General features: G+C 45.3%; 1 protein-coding gene across 2 annotated transcripts in view; it reads right to left on the bottom strand.

Annotated features, from left to right (window-relative positions):
• LOC115590474 (glucosidase 2 subunit beta-like) overlaps positions 1 to 26,297 on the bottom strand; it is a 123,309-nt gene that overhangs the window by 33,065 nt on the left and 63,947 nt on the right. For both annotated transcript variants that reach the window (XM_030431837.1, XM_030431838.1), the window contains 2 exons: positions 7,224 to 7,293; positions 5,146 to 5,235 (listed from right to left, as the gene is read on the bottom strand). In XM_030431837.1, the coding sequence (XP_030287697.1) occupies positions 5,146 to 5,235; positions 7,224 to 7,293 (160 nt within the window). The remainder of the gene's footprint in view (positions 1 to 5,145; positions 5,236 to 7,223; positions 7,294 to 26,297) is intronic.

Below are 26,297 nucleotides of genomic sequence, written 5' to 3'. Positions count from 1 at the left end.
TCTGCTGCCATTTCAGTTTTGATGATAAAACCTGACTAAGAGAGATATTTAATATGTTTCTTCCAGCCAATAAATCCCCCTGAATTTAATCTGTGTAGTCAGAGCCCGATGCAACGTCTTCCTCTGTGCCAAAGATCTCCATTGTTGTCAGGTTTATTTTCAGCCCTGCTGTTGTAAATACTTACTGACAAATTGACTATTTACACCAAACAAATCCTGGCTGATTTCTTTTTCTTTTTTCGGTGAAAGCATGCAAACGTTACGTGTTTTTAAAGGTGGCCTGTTGTGCTTTTTTTGCATTGCACCCTCCTTTCCTTTGAGGTTAAATAGGTTCTGGTGCATGAAGAAGATCTTGAACGTTCCTCTCTCCCACAAAATGTTTTAAAAAAACACTCAGACGTGTGTGAGCTGACCAATCAGAGCAGACCGGGTGTTCAAAAGGGGGGAGGGGCTTTAAAGAGACAGGAGCTGTGTTTTTTGAGCATTAAAACACGTAAACATATTCTAGTCGTAACCCAAAATGAAACGAAGGTACGTATTGTCTTTTACTAACGCTGCATTCTCCTTGACACCACAGAATGCGGGTCTTCCGGCAGGTGGATGCGATCTCCCCGCCCCGGCTCTGGACCAAACATGACCTTTTTTTTGAAGCTAATTAATTGCACGAGCAGCTCATTAAGAGTAATGCTAAATTTCATGCTTTAATTCAACAACAGCGTCTGTGCCACATCTATCATAATTTGAGAGCTACTGGGTGTGACAAAGTGCTCACGCTCCGAGGCATGGATCTGCATAAGCAGCTACTGCAGCACAACCACTTATTTCGACATCGTTCCAATTATGGTTAACCGGGCCCTCTGCCTCTCTGTCCCCGCCATAAACCCGGGCAAACAAGGTTTTCGTTTCAATTGTGCGCGCGCATGCATTCGTCTGTTGTTAGCAGTTTTTTTTGCTTTCTGGTATTACATACATCCCTGATAGCACACGGCCTTTCAAACTTAACCTCCTCTTTTAACTATTTAATCTCAGAAAGCTGACACAGCAGATGCTCTTAAGAATATAATTAGCGGCAACAAGTTCAGTGAAATGTGCCAGACAGCTAGCGCTGTCTACATATCCCAATGGTCCTGTCAAACCCTATCTGTATACGACGGTATTCATGGCACAGCCCTTATGAAATCCACCGCATATACGGCTCTTCATTTCCATGTTAGTCTCACGACAGCGAGCAGACACATCTAGGACTCCACACCACCCGCCTTGCAATGGTTTATATCCAATTTGAAACAGCTCCCTCTAGGCTATCCTGATGGAGTCTCTTTCTTCCCTAGAATAACCCAGTGCACTGCTAAGGCCATGTGATGTTCTACAGACAGTTGGAAGTGTCACTTGTGCTGCGTTATCCTTCTCTCTTCTCTGTCAGAGCTGAACCACAGTGGCGGGCATGACTCACTGAAGTGCTGTACTTTCTAATGACACGAGAGCGGAGGCTGAGTCAATCTGACCTGACAGTCTTGCATAAATCACGGCCCTTCGATTTAAGTTGCTTTGAGGAGTGTCAACAAATCCACGGGAGGAATATTAGACTCTGCTGTAGGTAGGGACTCCGCCTCTGAGAACTCATTATGGGGTGTCTTCCTTCATGCTGTGCCAGGGCTGTGTTGACTGAATTGCCAAGCTTATTTCTGATTCACCGGCAGAAGCCTGCGTTTTTAAAGTCCCCGACTCTTGATAAGGGCCCACCAGCAGCCTAAAGACCATTTCTGGGGAAATACATGGATTTTTAATGGCTGAATCTTTGGGACGTGATGTAATCTTAAAAAAAAATGAATAAAAAAAGGTAACTCTGGGGTGGAATTTAAGGAATTATGCCATTAAATGATAATGCACCGAGAACAAGCTCCCTCTCTAAGCTTTTATTCATGTTGTTTATGGTGTTTAGGGAAACTGATGAGGAGGCAATGTGCTACTACACAGCATCCAGCTATTTTTGCCCTTAATCATTCTCACTTGAAAGTATTCAACAACAAAAGGCTGCTCTTCCCCCCCTCTGAAATCAAAAGCAATTATATATTTGTTCCCTGGACAAACAAGAGAAGGCTTCAAGCCCTGGTTTGCAGAAGTGATTCACACCATCATGAGGCAAGGCGGAAGAAATAACTCGACAAAGAGGTGCAGAGAAAAGGGATCCTCCTTTGCAGAGACAAAAGGAGAAATCTCAGCTGACACCCTCAGATAGGAATGAAACACACTCTGAACGTTAACAAGCTCGGCCTGCGGTATATACACCGTACGTGTAAACGAGACCACATCTCCTGGAGAGCAACCACTTCTATTTCCCTGCTCCATCAGGGCGGTCACTGTCATCAGATGATCCTCAACTGGCAGCAAACCTTTCGCCTACCACGCCCAACACCAGCACCAGCTGAGATCCATTCAGCGAATTAAGCTATTAGCTTTATTACAGATAGACAGCGCTCCTGCTCAGCAAACTTTAATGGCTCGGGGGAGTTTTTTTTTTCCAATATTGGCTTTCACTCAAGAAAAGAAAAAAAAAAAAAAAAGAGGAGGGGAGCAATTTAATCAAACGTGAGGGATCTAAACACCGGGGAGGGCGGATGTAAGACGAATTCAACCGATGATCAAGAAGCTGGAGAGGGAAGTGTGGGATTGTGTTCCATTATAGGAGAGAAACTGTAGCTCTGCTCGTTCGCTCACTGGAGGGCATGGGAGGAAGTGCTATGGAAAGCCGTTGGTTTATGTGTCTGTCAATGTCATGTCTCTTCAGGATCACGGTTCAAGGCGAACAGCAAGGATAAAGGGGGGCAGGGATGGGAACTGGTACATCGCTGAGAGGGTGCTGGGAGGTCAAAGGACCTTCAGCTGAGTTGACGCTGGTGGATATTGTGCTCTTCAATGAGCTGAAGGAGGAAAAAATAACATGAAGTCTATGATACGAATAGGGCCGGGGAAAGAAAGGTAACAGAGTCCAGTGTGGGTGTCTGTGCCCTGACTGAGGACTGAAGGTGTGAGAGATAATGTGACTTGATGCATCTCAAGTCAAATCAAATCAACTTGTCACATATACAGTCAAACACAGAACGTCATACAGCAGAATTACTGTGCCTAGTTGAACAAACGGATACAAATATGATATAAATGAATCTAACAGCTATATAAAATATATATAGAGAGAGAAAATTATGATTAAGTTTATTTGCAATATTATTATTTACCATTGAAAGAGCTACTTACAACTAAACTCTTATCATTTGGTTTGCAAGATACTGCTAACATTATTCCTATTAGTTGCTACTGCAGTGCCTGTTTAGCTTATCAGCCCCGCACAGCAGCTAGCTATCAAGCTAACGTTAGCTCCATGAGTTCCCACTGTTGTTTTAATGTTAGCAGCTGATTTGCTTCAAAATGGGAGGCTCGATAAACTCGACAGCTACATATATGATATAATGCTAAAAGACTGAGGCTTAAGCTAACATTCATATATTTCAAGACAGAAGTTTGATGTATACCTGGTCAGTATATTTAATCTTATATGAGGCAACAAGTTTGTTTCCTGAAGTCCAATCAATAGTAGGACAGAGCTGCTACCATTAGCCTAAACTCTGCTAGCATAAAAGGGCTAGCTACAAAACAGTTAAGAATTACTACACAGTGGATGTTCTGTTGTGAGCAGGACAGTAAATATAACCTCTAACCCTATAATGATGTTGGCTAATGATAATGTGCTTGGCCTCAGAAGTAATGCCCCATTACCAAAAGTAAGCTAGTTAGCCTGATATGCTAACATGCAAATGACTTCATGTTGTGTCTCTGCAACATGTGAATTTGCAAAGTTAAACACACAATATGTCATTTCTACACCTATATCAAAACAATGCGAAACAAAAGTAGTTTGATAACATCGGGAAATAACGTGGGATCATGGGAGTTGTAGTCTGATGTGACTCGGTTTTCCATTTCAAGAATTATTCACATCTACTTCCTTTCTCAGTCTCTGGAACATTATCTGATGTTCTTCAGAAGTTAGAGCGACAGGCAACTAAAAGAAATGCCCTGTAACATTTTGAATATTGTTGGAAAATTTGGTGAAAGATAAGTACAGAGCCAAACATAATATATAAAATAAAACTAATTTGTTGACATTGTTACATATATGTTTAGGTCTTGCATTTACAACAGTGAAGGATGATCAATATCATATGCGTGTGCTCTTCTTGCTGCATCATGACAAACACCCTTGCAATCAATGTGCAATATTATCTAATACCGTCTCCAGTAAAAGACTGAAATAGATATTTCGTCTGGCTCGTGTACAGAAACTGCAACTTCCCTTTTTCAGATTCTTGCCTCCTAAATGGCAAACCAAGCAAACAAATCACGCTGGTGTATGAGGGCATGGGAAAACCACTGATTCCAAGGATGTCTGAAAAATGTATTTGCAGTGCAGATCTCAGTGCAGATCTCAGATAATTTTCTTTCAAAACTGCAACCACCCACAGGCCTGCAAAGCTCCAGCTGGCAAGCAATCCTGAGGAGAACAGATTCTACCCCAGCAGGGGCCATAGGGATGCAGCAGGAGAGAGTAAAAGAAGCTCATTCTGTTGATTAAATTTAGTTGATTTAGCTGCTTGGCTTTCTCCAGGGTGACTTGGAGCTCACAAATTATAAACTTTAAATGGTGGATCTTTACTGAGAGGGTTCACATTCGCTACAGTTAGAATTTGTTTTAGTACAGTCAGTCAGAATAAGATGGATTCCAGCCTCTGGTTAACATATTGATTTTGGGATGGATCTCTGAAACTGTTTACTTTTCAATCCAGTGATTTTCAGGGCTACCTGCAGCGCGCAGGTATCACACAGGTAATTGCTTTCCTTGATTTCCATTACTGATATGAGACCTAAATATTTAAAGCTTTGACAATTCCTGACAACGGCGTTAAAATGCATCTTTCTGTCAGTGTGTGCCGTAGTGAGAGGACTTTATAATGAGGGTGTTTTGTATGCATTCTGGGGCTAACAGATGTTTGTATGCATGTTCCCGACTAGTTTCCATATTGATGCCAGACAGAAATAAGCATATAAAACGAACCAAAAAAAATCAATCAGTATTCCGTCGGTACTTACTCATATACTTTGAGCTTGTAACACTGGCTGTTCAAAAACAGAAACTCCCAATCTGTTCCGTAGTCCAGGGCCAGCTTCTTCTGGAGATCACTGAGGAAACCAAAACAAATATATCAGGCACACTTTAACCTTTGAAATCACACTAGTCGCATAGTTTAAAACAAATAGTGTTACATGTTGTAAAGGGAAAGGCTGCACATTTAGGTTGTGTAATGGCTTTCGGACCAATTCTCAAAGTGTTCCAGCGCCGTAAGCCATTTGTTTTAAGTCCCTGACAAAGTCCTTGTTAATAACTTGTGCGTGACTCCTAACTGTGCAGGACAATGCTCAACTTGCAGCCTTAAGTGACTGACTTCTTGGATGGAGTGTTGATGAGGTGGCCCTTTAAAGCCCATCCCCAGTTTCCAATTATCCGAGCTGGCGAGGGCTGCTTTTCTTCACTAATCGCAAATAAGGGAACTGGGCCCTATCTCTAATGGCGCGCAGGCCCTTATTTCCATATTCATAACCTGGAATTGCTAATGGGGTTAACAAATGTTTAGGGAGGGTGATTGTTTCGCTTGAGGTTGATAAGGTGGGGTTCCGCGGGGGAGGGGGCGATTCGGGGTCAGAAAAGCAAGGCAGGTTGCGTAACTGTGCGCGCGTGTGATTCTCTGCAGGGCAGGGGTTAAAGCGTTCACACCCAGAGCCAATTTTGCGGAAATTGCCCTTTACAGCATGTTAAAGGACTGAAAGGTGCGGTGTAATGAGGAAGACGCTTTAATTTCAAGGCAGTTCGCAGAGACGCAAATGCACGAGCGCATTGCGATCTGCAATCCTGATGAAGGACACGGCCTGGAGAAAAGTGGGGGGGGGGGATGCTCCAACTCACAGAGATGATAGTGAGTAATTTGACCAGGAGCAACTGAGGCAAGGTGGAACATCGAAGAAATAGAGCATCTGAAGTCGTGCCAGCTCCTTTTTTCCTCCTCCCCCTCCCCCCCTCACACAGCCGTTTGTTTAGGGGGGGAGAAATCTTGACCTTTTGGTAACTGCACATCTCTGAGTTGGCTCTCACACTGTAATGAACAGTTTGGAGGCCTAAGGGCCACAGTAGCTACTTATCAGCCATTGCTGGCCGGCACATGGCTCTATGAAAACATCTGAGCGGCATGTGACAGGAATTCTCAAGCAAAACCGCTCCGGTATTGTGCACATGTTCTTCTTCTTCTTCTTCTTCTTCTTCTTCTTCTTCTCCTCAGCTGTCGTGGTGTGTATGGTTAGCAAGTACTAGAAGAAGAAACCTACAGAAAAGCGACGATTGCACATTTTTTCAGCCGATTCAGTTATCCGATTTATTTAAAGTCTGACCTGGAAAATTCAACTGTGTGTTCGACTATAAAAGAATTAATGAAAAAAATAAAAAAACACCTTTTAGTTTAGCTTAGTTTAGTTTCTTTCTTTCAGTTCGTGCTAGCGGCAGACAGTCGGATATATCTGACACTGATTCCGATCCGCGGCCGGTCGATCGGTGAATCTCCACCACACAATCAACGAACCTCCTTAATTTTGCAAACACGATTTACAGCATTTTTTTTTTTTTTTTTTTTTTTTTTAAGGCTGGCAGATTTTTCCGGCTGGAAATATAAGCACGTTACTAATTTGTTGTGACAGGAGGTCATTTCTGTCCATTAACACGGAATAATTACAGTGTTTCGCCGCGCTAATTTGTGCCATGTCTGTCTTGAAACAATGGCACAAAGAAGTTGGGATAATTCATACCCAGGCAGACACGGTTGGGCACAAAGTAAGTTGGGAAAAAAAAGCCTACCCATCAGAGCACAGTAGGCAACCCAGCGCGTTTGTTTTTCTTCATTAAAATTAGCCTTAGGTATCACACGGTGCAAATTCATTACTGTGCAGCTTAACTCTTTAGCACAGGAGGATGGAGTCTATTTTAAGGCCCGGTTGCATACCACGCCACCCTGCTTACAGTGCTGTAGCGATGCGGAGAGCGAACGCTAAATGTCGAGGATTCAGCCGCGAATCTGTGACAACGGAGGCAAACCTCTGCTTCCATTTCTTTGTTTTTCCCTTACCTTATTTCCATGTTGACTGTCTCATAGGCTTCTTCTACCTTCTTTAGATTGGTAGCCTCCCACTCTGCAGCTAGACAAAACAAAAGGTCAGACAAATTAACAATGCGGAGTTGTTGCATCTCAACAGCTGCGTGTTGCCAAACACCGGGCTCTGAATATAAGCTGTTATATGTAGGACTGAGAGAGGAGCAAGGCGCCAGATAAACAGAAAAAAAAAAAAAAAAAAAAAAAAAATGTTATTTCCAGGTGTGGTAACTGCAGAGAGGCCCGCAGGCTTATCAGTCTCTTTGCGCTGACAATTGTATTAACAGAGGAAAAAAGAAGTCGGAGGGAGTGTGAGAGCAGCAGAGGCGGCCGCGGCGGACCTACGCGGTGGGCTCCTTCAAAAATGATGTTTGCATCTGATTTAGTCATCGGTTTATCTGTTGTGGATCACAACACAAAAACCGGGATTAAGGTTTGAACAAAGGGGCTTAAAAAAAGGCTGAAGAGAGAGACGACGGCAGGAAGCAGAGGTGTAGTTCAATTCTCCGGCGCTGATGCAGCTGGGGATGTTACCACGGTCACCGCGGTGGACAGGTTCGTGGAACTCTTGCCGGGCATGGCTGCAAAGACGGGTAATGTGTCTGCAGTAAGGACCGCTTATGTGTGTGTGTGTGTGTGTGTGTGGGAAGCTGTCACAGCCCTGGCCTGAATACCAATTAGCATGTTCCCTGCACGTGGCCTCAGCTGGTCGCCATGAAGATACCCCCCCTACTCAATTCCCCCCGGCGCGCATTCCTTGCCGAACCTAATACAGATGTGGTGTGTCCGAGAGGCACTCTGTGATTTCCCATGCTGTAACGGCTATTTTTACAGCGCCGAGCGGAGGAGATCTGTCCCCCAACCCACCCCCGATCCCCTCAAACTCCTCCAGAAAATCAGTCACTCACACAAGGATGTTCTCCAGCCCCCTCTTGCATACTCTCAGATTCCCCTCTCTTGCCCTATTTCTCTCTCTCTCACACACACACACACACACACACCAATCATCAGGCACAGCGATGACAAAAGGAGATGCAGAATCTCAAGTGGGCGACATTTGACCCCTTGCAGCAGCCCAGTCGAGTATGGAGAGTTTGGAGACGGTGAGGAGGGAGGAGGAAGTCTGAGAGAGCAGCCAGGCGTGCAGAAGTACCCAGAGCGGGGAACACAGGGGCGAGCGGAGCCTCTGGAGCCGGCTCTGCACCAGTCAGGCCGACATAACCTGAGGCCGATGTACAGTACACCAAAAAAAGACCTCGTGCTTACGGTCTAATGACTGCTGGGATTAGATTATCTGTCACACGGTCAATGGATGTCATGGCATTGCAATCACCGCTCGAGCTGCTCCATCTCTGGGTAGCGTGCACATTGTTAACGGCAGCCATTATGCTGATTACGATCAATCAGATCCTGTCAGCCATTTTAAATCTACTTTTTTTTTTTTTGTCACATCCATATGGAGAATGTAGGACGAGCGACTGCATGTAGAAGCTAAATGGACCGGGCGAATGACATTTTTCCACCTCAGGAAGCGTACTGTACTTTGCTTTTAGCGCTAGATGCTACCAAGAGGTTTTCTAAATCACAGAGGCCGTGTACAAAAATAGAAAAAGGGGGAGGTATCCGCTGCGTAGCATAAGCCGTCTTCTGCCGGAAATCTCCTGTGCATACATACCTTGAGCCAGTCGACCGGAGGTGCTCTGTTTACATGCGAGCGGATCGATAGGCAAGGCAATTTCTCCGCCGCTCTAAGAAAAGAAGCCTGGCAGTCTGTGCAGTGTGCGCCACGCGGCGATGCTCAACAAAACGAGGGCAACGCAGCGAGGCTAGCCTCGAACCTCGCACTCACACAAGCAACAGACACCTTCAGCTAGATTACGTCGACCATAAGTCACGTGTGGGAGTGGGCTTTGTTTGTCTGTAAAAGCCGGCTCCTTTAAATAAAGACGGCGTGCTTCAAGCTTCCTGTTCACTTTCCTTTACTGCCTCTGTTATTTCTCTCCCTCTCCATCTCCATCCATCACCCCCCTTCTTTCGTCTCTCCATTTTGACTTCAACATTTTCAGCATGAGCTCCTCAGAGTTTTCCTGTCACCCGCGACTCCCTCGCTCTCCGGCTCCGGTTTCCCTCCGTTCCCCTCAGTTTCTCTCCTCGACTGACAAACTTGTTCTGACTGCAGAGTGGGTGCGCGGGGGGAGCGAAAGTATAGGTTGTGGACTCCTGTAATGAAATGTTTACGGCAGGTTGGAACAATGAACCGGAGGCCTCTCAGATGCTGCCAACAGTGCTGCTGGCGATAGCATTAATAGCCACCTGCGAGTATCAAACGCGACCGCCCAGAGCTGCAAATTACTCCCCCTTTTTTTTTTTCCCTCAAGAGAAGCCTTGTTATTAAAAATAAATTCATTAAAACGTAATAAGGAGGTGTTACAGGATAGAGACACTGACGAATGTTTGCATTTAGGAATAAAAATGAGAAATTGAAATACAGGCCTCCTCGTTTCCTGACATTTCTCTCTTTATCCGCCCAAATCTTCACAAAAATGATTGTGAAACGGTAGCGCAGGCAGCTGGGAGTTGAGGAGAGGGTCAATCTCGCCCCCCGCATAATCGTTGTGTTGGAGTGTCTGATTGTATTAGGGTTGAGTGAATAACAGTAGCTGGCAGAAATAGCATCATGTTTTGAACTATCAGTGCAATTCATAGCCCCGGTGACTGACTCAGTTTGGATTCATTCTCCCACACTCTCTCCCGCAAACTCGCTTCTTCTGTCCACAGCGGTTCTGAAGGACGAGGCGCAGCAGCACGACGAGGACGCACAGGAAATTAAGAATGGGCCCCATTCACCGCACAACCAGCTTTTATTTCACATTCTCAGAACCAATACTGGGAATGTGAGCGTCGGTGACCACGTCGCACGATCTGATCGTCAAGATGCGCTTGGATGTTTCAACTGTGATGATTTGGAAAAGAACGTTTCATAATCTCAGTAAATAGTTTAGAGTTACTGTGTTTACTTTGCGCTTGTTTCGTCTGAAAAGGTCAAATTCGACAGTTTTACAGCATCCAAGATGTCTGGATTTGGTTCTCTCCTTTGTTTTGTCTTTTTTTTTTTACGATTGAAAAATTATGCATCTCGGAACAAAACTATTTGTACCAGCATCTAATTGAGCAACAAAACTCTAGAGGGCCTGAAGAAATGCTGCGCAGGATTTGCTGGTTGCTGTGTATAAACAGAAACACTCAGAGGTGAAAGACACTTGAATTTCATTTGCAGGTGGTAAAAAAAAAAAAAAAAAAACGCCTCGGGCTGCTGAAAGAATCACTATTTGACGACCTGGGGATGAGACCCAACAATCAACTACTGCTGACGCTCGGAAACATCCCGAGCGAAACAAGAAGAGGTCACAGGCAGAACGCAGCAGACACCAGCACAGGTAAAAGGTCATAAGTGATTTGGTGTGAGTCTATAAATTGATTTTTTTTGTAAAATCCTGCATAGTAAACCTGAAAAGGAGAAGTTTGACATATAGGTCAATATGCTTGTGTGTGTAATATGAAGCTACAAACTGCAACCAGTTAGCTTAGCTTAGCCTAACACTGCAAACAACTAGCCTGTCTGACAGATTCACCCACCATCACCTTCAAGGCTCACTCAATAAAACACTGCATTTCATCTGTACCGAGAGTAAAAAGTACACGTTTTGGTTTCACAGGGTGTCATGTGTCGGACAGTGACGTACAGGCGAGTCATCAGAGTCGATGCTCCCGGGCCAAGAAAACACACCGCCAACCTCCGACTTCCAGTCCCCATGCCAGGCTTACCCAACCAGCTGCCGGCCGCTCCCTCACATCTGACGGACAGACACGACGGCGATATCAATCTTCTCATTTTACTCGCAGCGAGAAAGCAAAGAAGCACATTTCTCAAAATGTCACGCCGTTCCTTTAAATGATATATTGTCCTGAGTTCTGCGTCAGCTAAATGCGGGACTGCTGATGTTTTTTAAACCCAGTGACTTTAAGGCGACGCAGAGGTGTTAATGTGCCATTACGGCAGCGCACTGTTCGCGTCCTAGCGGTGAAAGGCATGTAAACGCCGCAGTCAGACTCAATTGCCCAGTTTATCATCACGATGCGTAATCGCTGTTTAACATTTAAACAGAGGAAGGGGGGGGGGGGGCCCGATGAACAGAATAAACAGTCTGTGTGGAGCGAGTTCACTCTGCAACAACTGGGTGCTGTTTATGAATATGTATGATGTAACAAACGCCTTGGAGCTGACCTACTTCTGTGTCTCCTCTGCTCATGACTTGGTCCCCTTCCGGGGTAACTCTGTCATCTTGCAACATACTGTAATAGCAGGAAGGATGTACAAATCAACATGCTCCCTTTTGATGGTTTTGTAAGCGGTGATCACTGTCTGCTGAGGGAAAAGGGCTCAATAGGTGGTTGTGCGGCTGAGGGAACAATCAGGATCTGGAAATGACAAGTTATTCATTCATTACACGGATACTGATGTTGAGTTGTGACAAGTCGATCGTGTCTGCTGCCTAAATGTAGATGCCGGGATCAAAAACAACATTTGTACGGGTTCTAAGGGAGCCGTGTTAAAGAAATAAACGACTCGTGTTTCGACTGCGTATCCAAGCAGCCGCGCGCCGCGACTACGAGGAGACACAGGAAATGGAGTAAACGTGTGATGGACAAGTAGGAACAGACAAAAGAGAGCTCTCGACATAACTGGGGCTGCACACTGGAGAGTGTTCGTCTACACCATCTCGCGAAATATCTTTATCTGGGATCATCTTGGTATGGTGCCAAGCGCCGTTAGCTTCAGGAGCTCGGAAAGAGAGAGAGAAAAAAAAAAAATCTATTTCAGACAACATGAGAGACAGAAAGCTGGCAGCCGCTCAAATCAGGCTTCCAACATTTGATAAGCGAAAATGGGCTAATTTGGTGTATCCCTCAAAACGCTTGCAATCCAATACATTCCTCCTGTGGCTATCAAAAACACACGAGCGAGGGCGAGCGAGGGCGAGAGGCGAGGCGCTTCAACCTCGCAGTGGCTCAGTGCAAGAAGAGGGAGGATGTACCGGCTGTTCATTCTATAGCGGAGAGAGGCTCGCTGTGCTATTTTTCCGCCCTGCCCCTCTCTTGACTCCCCCCCCCCCCGTTGTTCAAGGTGAGCACAATTATGTCTCAAGGACGCGTCGCCCTCGGCCGGGGGTCGGAGGTCTCGCCGAGCACCACGTTAATGGCAAACCCCTCCTGCTTAACATTTCACATCTAATTTGGAAAGTGCTGAACAGAGCCTTTAATTAACATCGGCCCTTGCCAAGGTTCGTAACCTGCCGGAGCGCCGATCCCCGCGCTCCCTCACACACGAGGCTCCCCTGCCTCACGTGCCAATTCGTTCGTTCGAGTGCCGAGGCCGCGCTGCCTTGGTCGGTCACCGCCCCGGTGCGAACCGAGCGACACGTTGAGGCATTTTGTATGTGGGAGACGGACGTGTAGGAGTGCAATTTATGTCGAGGGCTGCCGCGCACGCATTTTTATGTGGACAAGATGCTGGTTAAATAAGCCACCAACTCAGATTTAGCAGGGAGCTGTTGATAGAGTTATGATCAAATAAAATCCATGTTTAAGAGATAATTGTGATCAGCCACACATCCAAATACCTCGTGTTTTACCATCTTAAGCATGGTAGTTTTCACTCTTCTTCAACTCAACCTTGAATCTTTAGATGCAGCCTCACTCAATCAGATCAGAATACAGACTCATATCGTGTATGTAGTGAAGACTTTGAAGGTCTAATGAAAGGTATTATGTTTATTTCCAGTGAGAAACAATCTGTCTTTAGAGACTATTACATAAATATACATATATAGTATATAAACTAAAGAGGAGTAGAGAGGACTGATGTCTGATTGTCACACAGTGCACCAACAACCATCTGAAGCTCAGTGAAATAGTCACAATCTCGCCTTCTCTTTCAGAGTTACGGCGTTCAATAATGGCCAGAGAAGTCATTTTGCAGAACGCTATGATGTCACAGTGAAGCGGACCTTTGACCTTTTTGGATGTTAAATGTCACAATTTCATTCTGTTAGACATTTGTGTGCATTTTGTGTCAAAATGAATGTATGAATTTCTGGGTTATGGCCCAAAAATGAATCTTAAGAGGCGACACGGTGACCTTGACCTTAGACTAGCAAATTCTACTTATATCATCCTTGTGTTCAACTGGACGTCGGTGCCAAATTTAAAGACATTCCCTAAGAGTGATCCTGGGATATTGAGTTGTCGACACTAGCATGACCTCATATATGGACAACCCAGAACATGATTTGTTCGACTCGCAAGACGACATTCATCAACGTTCATTTCTGTCCAACTACGACAAAAAAGTGCAGAACTCAGGTGCGACATGTGCTCCGCCCCTGCTCAGGGCAGACGGGTAGCTGACGGCGACATAATGTGGTCGATGGAAAACTGCAGCGGGACGCTCCTCCATACACAGCGAGTCACCAAAACACAGAACGTGGAAAATCCTCGCCGCACCTCGGGAAAATGCCACCGAGATAGAGCCCATAAGCTAGAGCAATGACAAATCTGCTTCCTGACACACATTTAACTGGCAGGATATGAGCGGGATATAAAAAAATAAATAAAAAGGTTGCTCCTGAGGATTCGGAAAAATGGATCCAGAGTGGCAGTTAGCGGCTTATAATCTGTGGCAGACATTGGCTGGCCTCGCACTAAGTGGTTACCGGGCAGCGTCTGACTGCATCGCGGACCAAAACCAGCAGTGTTAGCACTGCGGCCGGCACGTGCTCCGCTCTCGAAACAGATGAGGTAGCACAAAGGACAGGAAAGCTACCACAGTCAGCTGTAGCTCAGCGAGGGCCAACTGAAATTGGACCAGTGATGATAGCACCATGGACAGCACCGGTTTGCCCCGATCTAAGTCAGCACCATGGAGAGCGCTTGCTGAGCCGGCACTAAGGAAAAAAAGACCCCACAGAAAAAAAGGCTGGGCTAGTAACTCGTCAACCGCAGCGTAACACAGCATTACGATGGCAGGGGTGAGATTAAACATAGCTCTGTTTGCATCACATCTGACCAGAGGGCCTGGAAACATGTGCCTGGATCTTAATAGTCGGTTAGTAGAAGTGACACTGGTTGTTTAGCTCAGATTTCAGGGGGGAACCTATGAGAAGGGAGCTAACAGGAGAATTCCGTCCTGGCCCGGCTGCACAGGAAGCGACTTCTGCACCGCACTCTGAGCCGAGCTGAGCTGCACCAATGTCTCTGCAAATTGGGGGGGGGGGGGGGGGGGGGCTTTAAAGGACATGTCAGACAAATTAGAGAATTAGCAGGCGAGAGAACGAGGCAAACGCAGCAAGAGAGAGAGCGAGAGCGAGACGTGCTGACACACAAACAACAAAGAGGCTACTGTATGAGTGTGACAGAGGTAGCTTGTAGAACAACAGAGAGTAAGGGGGGGGAGGGTGATATGGAGGAAGAGGGAGGGTGTGGGTTAGTGTCAGATGTTATTGTTCAGCCGAACGTCTGAAGGAGAGGGCGCTGTTGAGCAGCAGTGACCTCAACCAGCTTCAGTGCCCCCCCGAACGAGGGGGTTGGTGGAGACAGGCCTGGTGAGCTATTGTCTTCCCACAGGCAACAGCTCTTACTGAATATGCTATATATGTGTGTGAGTGTGTGTGTGTGTGTGTGTGTGGTCCTGACATACATCTACACAGTGCATCAGTCTAATCGGGGGGGGGGGGGGATAGAGGGAGAAGGGAGAACGACAAGTGTGAGTCAAGTCATCACGCTACGGCTGGCGATACACTCCGGGATAGCTCTCACCGGCCCCGGAGCGGAGCTCTTTATAGCAGCAAGGCCCCGATCTGAGACACACTCGCAAACACACACACACACACGCAACGAGAGGATGCACCTGCATGTTTTAACCAACAGGCTCGACGCCTTACAGTCGAAGCAGGAGCCGGGAAAAATATTGTGATCTGATCCCGATGTGATGGTTTGTGTTAACCACACTGCGCCGTCCTAAACCGGAAGAACCATAAAATCACTGTGCTTCTCTTTCCACAACATTCCCACTGTAGCTCTGCGAGTGCTGCCCTCTTCAAATTAAACAAGCGCTTTCAACTTAACTATTCTATCTTCATTCCTCAAAGGAGCCTTTTCAGTTTTTTTTTCCCACACTACTTTTCAAGACGGACCCATCTGCCTCATTTACTTTTACAACCGTGCCCAATCCCCGCCGGGACGAGCGCGTTACCTCCCTCTCTCCTGGCAGTGTCACAATTATGATCAAAAGCTGCCTGTATGCGCATGCATATGTGTGTCTGCGCGTGTGTCCGGGACAAGTGTGGACAAAACAAATGGTGAAGCCAACACTGAACCCTCTTGTGTCAGTTAATTATTTTCAGCGCTCCAGATGCTGTCGCTGACTGAATACACAGCTTAAGACTTTGCTGAGGGCAATGCTTTGTGACGGCGCGCCGCTCCTTTAAATAATACTAGAACTAAAGGCGAGGGACGAGGCTCTGGCTACCAACACTGATACAGCAGCCGTAGCCTGATGGCAATTATTTAGACGTCCACTTGCTAATTATAATAGAGGATGACAGGTGCCCAAAACAATTTGAGCGCAAACTGCCTGTGAGCTCCTGCGTGTGGTTGTCCCTGCTTATGGTTGGAGATAAAGATAGCCAAGCCAATGTCTCGTCAGGCCGGCGTCTCCTCTACGTCTCAGCTGGATTCCTTCTGATGAGCATGTTGTTACTGAGACGCTGTGTGTTGGTGGTGTCACCAGTTACCTGAAGCTAATTGTAATAGACCTGCGAGCTACAAGGAGGGGGCGGGGGGGGAGAGGCGATTAAGGTACCGGCCCAAATTATCTAACAAGGCTTTAATTGGATGGTTTTAACATTTCCGTGGGGGGTGAACGGGAAGGTTCTCAGCAAGTGCACGGTTTGATAATAGAGGGCTGCTTTTAAGTTCATCCGCTGACAGGGAAAGCTTCCCCGAACGCCTTGATTCTGAGTGTGTTTGAACGAACAGGACATCACACAGCTAGTTTGGAGCCAATCACGGCGCAGTATCGGTTTGGACAAGGTCTGGCAACAGGCACCGCGTGTCACGGAGGATGTGTCATTGCAATGTGGCAGACCATAAAGAGGTTATATAACACCGACTGACTAACTATTATTTAGCTATATATTATCTGATGTGCATGAGAAGCCCATTGAGCCATCTACGATCAGTTCAGTATGTTTTCCTACGAGACAAATAAAAGAAAAAAAGGCTAAAGTACGTAGCGTGAGCAGATGTTTCTAGCATTTTTCTTTGAAAAATAACTGATTAGGAATGCAGATGTTTCCCTGCTCCAACAAACCCTGATTCGAATGATGAGCTCGCCATCAGGCTCTGCCGAAGCCTCATAACGACCCATTCATTTGAATCAGGGCTGTCGTTGCAGGGAATCTGAGGACCAGGACTGAAGAACACTGTGCATACCAGTAAAAAAAAAAAAAAAACAGATCGCAGAAAAGGTTTAGAACCAAACCACAGATTTAAAATCAGGATACTTCAGTCATTAATATCAACAAAAAGTTCAAATATACCACCTCCTGATTTTCATGTAAGTCTTGAGTCTTAAATGCTTTGAACCATTCTGCAGATTTCTTCTCCTGCTGCCTCTTTTTCTTCAGGGATAAGTCCTGATGAAAACCCATCCAATCACATGTGCTCTCTACTCATATCCCAAAAGCCGTATTACTGCCACACACACACACACACACAGCACCGTTTAACATGCATAAAAGACTCACAACCACTAACGCACTCACACAGCTATCCACTCCATGAGTAGCTGGGAGACACTGAGACATCCCATGGGACCGAGGAGAGCGGGGGGCGGAGCCAGTGGATGGTGGCGGGTATATCCAATCACTGGAATCAAGGCAGTTGACTGGTGAATAATGAATATAAATTGAGCGCTCTTGCCGGCGTGCGCGGCCGCGGTGAGTGGGAGAGCGAGCTGATGCACAGCTGTTGATGTGATGGGGTGATTGTGGGGTGTGTTTATACACACTTAAGATAGGACCACATTACTGTCTGTCTGTCATTTTGTCTGCATGCCTCCTTTATTGCTTTTGCATGTGTGTGTGTGTGTGTGTGTGTGTGCGCATAAGACTGTGTGTACATGCGTGTGCTTCTCTGTGTCTGTGAACGAGGCCTATTGACATCCTCCACTGTGACCCTCTGACTCCTGACAACTCCAATCAGTAGGATGAGTGGGCGGCGAAGAGAGGGGGGGGGGTGTGAGTCCACCGCAAACGGTTATGATGAGCGTGTGTGTGTCTACGAGAGGACTTGTGTGTGTGAGGAAGCGAGAGAGAGAGAGAGAGAGAGAGAGCTCTGCACGCACATCGTTGCAATCCGCGAACAAAAGTTCACAAGAGGAGAGGAAAGATCTTCACGTTTTGTATTCATGCCGTAACGTAAACGAAGACATGTTGTTGCAGTGACAGGTCTCGTTTCATTAAAAGCGTAATGAAATCTCGGTGTTACTAGAAGTATTTATAAAACATAAGACAACAATTTTCTATTTTATAAGAAGGCAAAATCAATTAAATCATCTTTCACGGCCTCCCCCCTGAAAAGGAAAGAAAATACAGAGGCTGTATTCTCAGTAAAGATCGCTATTCTGCTCCGAGTATAACATCACACGAGCATGTCACCTCCTATTAAAGCTGGCAATTATCTATTAGCACCATTGCCTGCACTGGGGTTTGTGAGAGTCACATGCCGAACAGTGTGACCTGCCATTTTCTATCAACAAGGTCCAGATTTAGATTCCACATTAGTCCCTACGTGATGCCAGGCGCCGGTGTGAATGAGAGAGAGGAGAACCATTGCACTTTGCTTAACACAAACACAATCCCAGATGGTTTTTCTTCTCCGCTCGAGAGGAGAGCGAACCCGACGCCATTCGCGCACACGTATGTGTGATTTTTAACAAGCACCCCAAAAGGGAGAAGAAGAAAAAAAAAGAAAAAAAAGAAGGAAAACAGTGCATTGTCGTCCTCCTGCAGTTGGAGGAGTCAGGCCCATTTCCTGTTATCCTGACTAGGAGATGTGAAAGACACGGCTACATAGAACGGGCAAATAGTTCCTTTCTTTCAACCTGTTTGGAGTAAAAAATGCTTGGCTTGATAATTCAGACAGAATAGTAAATCACAGTAGATGACGTTGTCTTTTGATGGTCAGGAATATCAGGCATCACGAGCCTGCAGGGATGCCTGTACAGCAGGGCTGGACCTAAATGCTAACATTGACATGCTAGAAGTGACAAAAATGCTAATGTTTACCATAATCATCATATTTTAGCATATTAGCCTGCTTATATTGAGCACTGAGCGCAAAGTACAGCTGAAGCAGAGTGTTGGTACTCACGATGGCTTCAGATGAATAGTTAAAGGTGCCATATGCAAGAACTGGTCAGCTGTCAAATTCATACTTAATACAAAGAGGGGGCAGCACATCACGCTAGGTAGCTTTGGAATGGGGCTAGGTAGTTAGCATGCTAACTTCCCTACCAATCACAGCAACACAATACATAGACGCCATAATGTCAACGGATATCTCTTTGTTTTCAACTAATGGGATGTGAATGTCTGTGCCAAAACGTATTTTAAAAAAGATGTCAAACATTAAGAGGCTCTGGAGGAAACTCCATCAGAATTAACTTAATGTTTATTAGCTGTTCAGACATTTCCCTGGATATGTGAATGCTTATCGACGTTTGGTGCAAAATTAAAAGTCAGGACATCACCAAAGTTTCCATTCAAAGGCACATGAAACATCGCACACACAAAAACAAAATCACAGATGTCAACCTCATGGTGTCAGTGGAAGGTCCCATGAAAGTCCATGAAAGGGTTTCCAGCAGATGATGAAACATTTCAATCCGGACCAAAGTGACTAGTCAACATTGCCATTCCTACAGCGACAGTGCTAGCGTGGCTGAGGCTTTTTTGGCTCCTTTGTTCCGGGATAAAGACCTCTGGCTGACATGGCAATGATACCCTGTGACTACACCTTCATTTATTCCTGCTGATTTGCATTGAAAGTCTGTATGGTATGCAAATCAGAGCCATGTGCATGCATGAACTCTACTGAATCAAGTAGATGGCTTTGCTCAGTAGGCATTCCCGCAAATAGACATGTTTTCAATTTACACAATTTAGAGGGGCAATGAAAGACTTCCGGCAGCTTCATGTTCTCGAATGTCTTTCACAGTACAAAGAGAATAAAAAAAACATATTAGCATGCTTGCTGAGCACACAAAAGCCAGGCACCCATACTGAGTAATGATTGAGGGGGCAAAACAAGACCGAGTGTGATTTATGCCTAATCTGGGCACTCAGTTTCATAAGGCTGTAACTGCACTTTCATTTCAGAGAGTAGTTTGTTAGCCACAAGGAGCCCTGTAAAAACCTCTGCTGCATGCCATGATATAGTAGAGCTACGTGGAGGCCCCCGGTCTGCAGGTATACGGGCGAAATGGAAGTGTGTTCCGTTCCAGAGGTCCTTCATGAGAGGTTTAATATATGTTTCAGTCGCATGACATATCAGCCAATGATATGGGTTTTCATTGTTTACAACCAAACATGATTTTCTTCCTGGCAGCAGTCCCAGGGCTCTCAGGCGCTCTTTCATAGGTGTGTTAAAGGCGTCACATTATAAATTCCCTGGTCTATTATTACCTTTGCTGTAATGACACATCCCACACAGCCAGTGCCAAAGAGCTCCACTTGGGAGTGGGTCCAAAGGCACTAGGTTACACCTTGCTAACTATATTGTAGTGATTGAAATCTGAAAAAAAAAAAAAAACAAGCGCGAGACCTTGTATTTCCATTTTTGCTCTGCGAGCCACGATTCCCTCTTTCTGGCTTCATGCTCTCCATCTTCTGCTCTTTCATGCTCAGGAGTTCAAGGGCCACTTGGGGTTCGTCGATGGCTTTGAGAGCCCACTACACAAAATGAAGCACAGACTTAAGAATGGGACTCGCAAGTACACAATTATCTTGAAGGACGGCACTTTAATAAAGTTGTAGGTGCTTCCCACTGAGTAAAAAACATATCCAAAAGACGCATGAGGCGTGCTCTTTACCAGGAGAGCTATTCATCAGCTTTACTAAACACGACGTTTTGGTAATCAAACCGTAGAACGTTAGCCCACTTTGTAAAGGTTTAATTACCAACACATGGCTTGTAATACAGCTGATAAATAGCTCACCTGGTAAAAGAACATTCCTCATACAGGTAACTGAGGTCAAGGTTTGGGGTTCGAATCCATCTTGTAGTCTTTGCTGCATGAATTAAAATTTGGCCATCGTAAAAACTTCAATTCTGAATTTCAAAAACGTCTGCAAAGACACCGAAAAGATGTCTTTTGGTTATGTTATTGCTCAATGGGTTTGATCTTTAACAATAAGGTACCAGCAGACTATATATAGTAAATGTATGCACTTGACTTCCAAAGATAGAGTTATCATATGTATTTAAATTGGACCCACTGGTCCTGCATCACCATTTGTAAAATGCTACTACACTGTCTTACATTATTTGTTATACCCCTACGTCTGCTACACCATCTCATGCATTCTCCACTAATTTCTTATTCATATGCATGTAAGAGCATGTTTTGAAATATAATATCGGTGTGCTACAGTATGCCCACGGTGCAGGTGCAGTAATAAAGTCTCAGCTCTGCACATGGGAGAATATTTAGTCCCTCAACACACACGCTGGTGTGAAAGACAACGGCATAAAACTGCGTAGATATGATTGACTTGCCTAATCCAATTACATTAAGAAACCGTTGTTCATTTAAGATGTACATTAAGCTCCAATTTGAAGAATATTTTCTGATTAGCAGGCAGCAACAAACAGACTAATTGTTGTGTCTGGTGATTTGTGCTGCATAACATGATTCAGGCGCCGTCAATCAAGCTTGACTCCCCGGATGGAGGGACGCACCGTTGCTGTCAATCGCCACAGCCCCGACATGATGATCGCACGGTCTCCATGTATGGTGCGCATACAGTGTTCATATCAGTGCATTGAGCTCGCTCACATTTGTTTATCCATAGTTGTATTTAAAAGCCCTGACATTTACCAAAATTGATTTCCTTCACAGCCTTGCATTTGTTTGAACATACAACAGCGATGACTCTGTAATCCCATTTTAATTAGAAAGATGTAGCGGGCACGGTAAGCTCATGCGCTCTATTCCCCGCAGCGATGCCACACTGGCGAGGAATCAATCACCAAGGCACCGGTTGCCAGGGCAACGAACAGGGGGCTTCTGCACTACTGTCTAAGTGGTAAATGATTGCCGGTGTAACTCATTGGCGGATGTGAGGAGTTTTGATCTATCTCTCTGTCTCTCTCACTCTCTCGTCTTTCACCCCCCCCTCCTCCTCTCATTGCATATCCAGAGAGTTAATTAAAAGCAGCCAACATGAAATAAATCTAAATCGGAGTAGAAATGAAACATACAGTACAAATTGAATTCCCCACGTCAAGGGGTTTGAGGTTGGGCGGATAGGTGTGTGTGGTGGTGGGGGTGGGGGGGTCGGCTAGCAGAAAGGCAGTAGTAGTGAAAGATGAATATGCAGCGTGAGAGAGGTGTGAAATGAAGAGGAACAAACACATGCCGGAAGAGGCTGGTGAATGGAGGAGAGGAGGGAGGGGCGTAACGGGGCAGGTGGCTCCAGAGGAAGGCACCAGTTTACACATTTCAGTGTTTAACTCAGACCCACAACCACAAACCAGTTCATCGCTGAGTCTACTGGAAATAAAACCCCACATCAGACGGGGTATACCTGACATTTATGTGTCCAACTGAGGATGCAACTCTTTAAAAGCCTCATCAATATAGTGTCCTAGTTGCTTCATTAAACAGCTGGGTGCTGAAGCAAACAGAAGCGTAACTGCAGTAAACCCCGGGTCTTCAACAGAGGGTCCTAAGAGTTACTGCAGGCGGGCCACCAAATTACTGCTTGATAAATATAGGACAGTTGAAAAAAAACATTAAATCAACATTGATGACAGTTACCAATGATGACTGTATTACTGAGACATACCGGCTAAGTATCTGTATTATCATCTAAAGTGTCTGGACGGTCTAGCGAGTAGGAGGCTCTCGGTTAACTGAGGGGCCCTACACTGAACAACTCTGGAGTTAATGCTGCATTTTGTTGAGGAATTTTTCAGCTGAAGATTAAAACACATCCGAGCGGCAAAATCAGTATAACACCTAGTTGCCCAGTGCGATATTTGAGGGTGATGGCACAGTGGAAATAGATACGACAGGATCAATTCATCATTAGTTTTTTTTCCAACAATGAGGGAAAAAAAAATACTGAATATCCTCTGACTTTAACTTCGGTTCACTTCAGTTCTGCTACCAGGCTGTGTGCCGCTCACAGCGAGCAGGACGCCAGTGTTTTAACATTTTCTTTTTTTTTTTTTTTTTTTTGGGAGATTTTGCTAGAGCGGAGCAAAATTGCAAAGTCACTCGTAAAATTGGAATTGGTGTTTTTCACCGAATATCACAAGAATCCATATTCGTGCGGGGGCTGTAAGCTACTCAGCAGAACAGAGATAAAGTTCATGCCTCGGCTGCAAAACACACACAAAAGGTCAGCGCTACGATTCACAAGCAGGAATTTTCCTGAGTGAAGTATGGCTTCACCGCCACAAAGAGAGAGGTGAGACGGGCTAAACAGACAGCCGACTGCATTGAGGCAACAAGCGGCCATTCTGAGTGAGCCCTGAAGGGGTCCTTTATAGCTTCCTATCTGATGGACCGCACAGAAACCACAAGCCGACTGTGGGGGATTTAATTCTGCCAGGTACTGAAGATATTGTTGTTGCAATACTGAGGGACGAGACTGCTGGGGAAGCTGATACAGTACAACACACTGGCCCGGCACAGGATTTGTTATTTCAACTTTTGTAGGAGCTCACACACATTGCACACACGCTTTGCATTCCAAGGGAACAAAAGCAAAAGACAGCCACTGCTGCACAAACGCTTGTTTATATTCAGTTTCACAATGAGCAGAATTTTTTTTTTTTGGGGGGGGGGGGGGGGGAGAGAATCTACAACCGAGCGCATCAACAACCTCCCGGTGCACCTCTCCCCAAATCACTCTCTGTGTCACTTATACTGTACACACATGTTCCAACGCGACTACTGAAGCATTGTTGGAGGTCTCACACACAGAGCAATGTATAAACATGCCTCTCTGCTGCTAGCTGGTGTCGCCATGGTCTTTTTTTTCTTTTTATGACGCCAGATTGTCTTACACCGACGAACACTGGAGCAGTCGCTGCAGAGGAATATTCACTGCTCTCGCAATGCATCACACTTGGGAAATTAGAAACAGGACCAACCCGGCTAAACAGCATCATACAAGTTTATTTATTCCCCATGGAGAGCAGCGGGATGAGCAAACAAAGCATGATTATGAAAAACTACACACCACAGCGCTGGTGGTGCATCCAAGCCAACCTGAAAACATTCAAAGATTGTATCAAATATTCTTACATTTTGAGACATTTGTTTGTTTTCTGTCTGCACATTATGTACGGAGGGTGGAGTAAGAATGTGTTAGCATAACGACTGGAGCCTGGCAGCATTATAAGTGAATAGGGATCGTCCCTACCGAGATCACATAGAACGTTTAATCCCGAGGCAACAATTTGTGCAGGTTGCAAAATGCGGTCAGTGCACACTGGTTTTGACACAATGGTACCAAACCTGGCAACCTCGCTGTGATTAACTGTTAAGCTTTAAAAGTATAAGCAGGATAAGCAAGGGTGAGTAAGTTCTGACTCTAATCTCTAACTTGAGATTGATAAATGAATGTAATACAAAGGAGCATCATTTCTTTTGAGTCCAATATCTATTCTCTTTTAGCTCTATTTTTGGTCTCCACCAGCTGCAGAGCGAATCATTTGGCTGTTTAGCTGCTAAATGCCCATTTTTTTTCACCAGCTACCTCATATTGGCTCTGGTATTGGCAAATAATTAAATTAGGTATCTGATCTTTGAAACAATTAGGACAAAAACATATTTTCTGTTTGCAAACATTTTATATTTGATCATTTAAAAGCTCAACGAATTTCTGAATTTAGAGCTGGATCACCTAGCTTAGATAGCTGCTAAGAGGGGTGAGGTAGATGGATATCGGAAACAGTCTATTGTTAAACTCTCAAAAATACAATCTAAGCATTGTTGCTTCCTGAAATCTGTCCAGTGGAAGCCGCAGCATTTTGCAGCACTTGAGAGATCTCGGGCCAAACTGCAAGTCTTTGTAAAATAGAACACACACCACATTGGCCCGAGAATGAAATGCTGTGCACTCCAGCAAACGCAGGTTGTCCATCTGGCAGCAGGCACTGCCTGTCGATCCACTGGGATCATTCCTTCCTACTCTTCTGCCTCCCACCACTGTCTCTCCAATTAAAAGTTACACATCAGCCTCAAGTCTGAGCCAGACTTCCAGATGGTTGGAATGATAGAGCAAGCTTTTCTTCTGTTGCATTGTCAGTGGAGAAATCAGTTACCTGTGTGTCTATTTTTCCAAAAGTGCTGTGCAGTTGGGTGGTTGGCGGATGCTTTGGGAATTGAGCCGAGTTCTTGTGCTTAGTTAAATCCCCAAACTCTGCTCTGTACTCTCAGACACAGCGGTATGAAACTGAGCGAGGAACTGCAGATTTCAAATGTTAATACGCCGCTACATTTTGTTCCTTGTTAGGTGAGATGAGATTGTTCATTTCCTCACTCGTGGAGAGACATTACAGGAGCTTTTCAGTTAAATGCGAGTATACTGACGCTCTTGCAAACATCTTTAGGCTTAATCACTTGGTAAGGTTTCAATTATCCAGACTAACGAGTTGTGCATTGTAGGGAGAAATGGTGACTTCTCCTTTCAAGACACACTCAGACCTCTATTGAACTCTCTGTCAAATATAGCTCTGCAATTTGACAAGATATAATAATTTAATTTGCACTCCTACCATGCGGTAAAGCGATATATTAAACGGCGAAGCAAAGGAATGAGGCGGGCGAAGAAGTGAGCGTTTCATGAAATGTTGGCTTACATATCAAATATTTGCCTGTGATAAGCTGACATGAAAAATGATTTCCAAGACGCTGACGCCTGCGCTTCAAAAACACAGACATCCATCCAGCCATCGTTTAATGCAAGTTTATTTTCTACTTAGCCGCGAGGCGCTGACATACATGAAGCCGTCAGTGGCCGAGGATCACACGAAAGGCGCGTCAGCCCTTATTCCACCATCACGGCGCCGAGCGTATGTTATCCCACATGCTTAAGCGCAGCTGACAGGTAAATCCCATGGCTGAGCATTTCTGCTGCTCTCATGCTTCCTCACGAAAGTCTTTCTGTGTACGAGCGACCGTCAAGTCTCTTGAGAACACAAGACTGCGGCTTTTGCATTATATAGAAACCAATTTAGACAACGGAGAATGGAAATCGCAGCAAGCGTAGCTACGGCAGCACAAAGACGAGTGCTCCATCTTGGTGCGGTCAGCGTCTCCTCAGTGAATCCACAGCCAAGCCTGTAGTCAAGCTCATCAGCTCCAAGAGTACCCTGCAATTAACACCAATCCAATGTGGGAGACAACTTATGTTTTTTATGTATCATTACAAGGCTGGCAACCACCTGTCTCCATGATGTGCTGCGCTTGAATTCTTTAATTCTTCAGTGAGCGCGAGTTCCAACAAAATCTGACAGGCACATCTAATGATGAGCAGATCTGCCAATAGCCGAGTTTCTCAAAGCAACATGGGACAGCAGAATTTCAGTTTCTTGAACTGCCTTTCTGTCGGCTGCTGCCAGGATGGATTGTAACAGAACTCGGAAGCCTAGGATAGTCAGGCTGAATATCAGCGTGGTGGAAAATGTATA

Source organism: Sparus aurata, chromosome 10, assembly GCF_900880675.1.
Source record: "Sparus aurata chromosome 10, fSpaAur1.1, whole genome shotgun sequence".
Classification (NCBI taxonomy): Eukaryota; Metazoa; Chordata; class Actinopteri; order Spariformes; family Sparidae; genus Sparus; species Sparus aurata.
The sequence above is the reverse complement of the archived record's forward strand: the minus strand, read 5'-3'. Positions and strand labels throughout refer to the sequence as shown.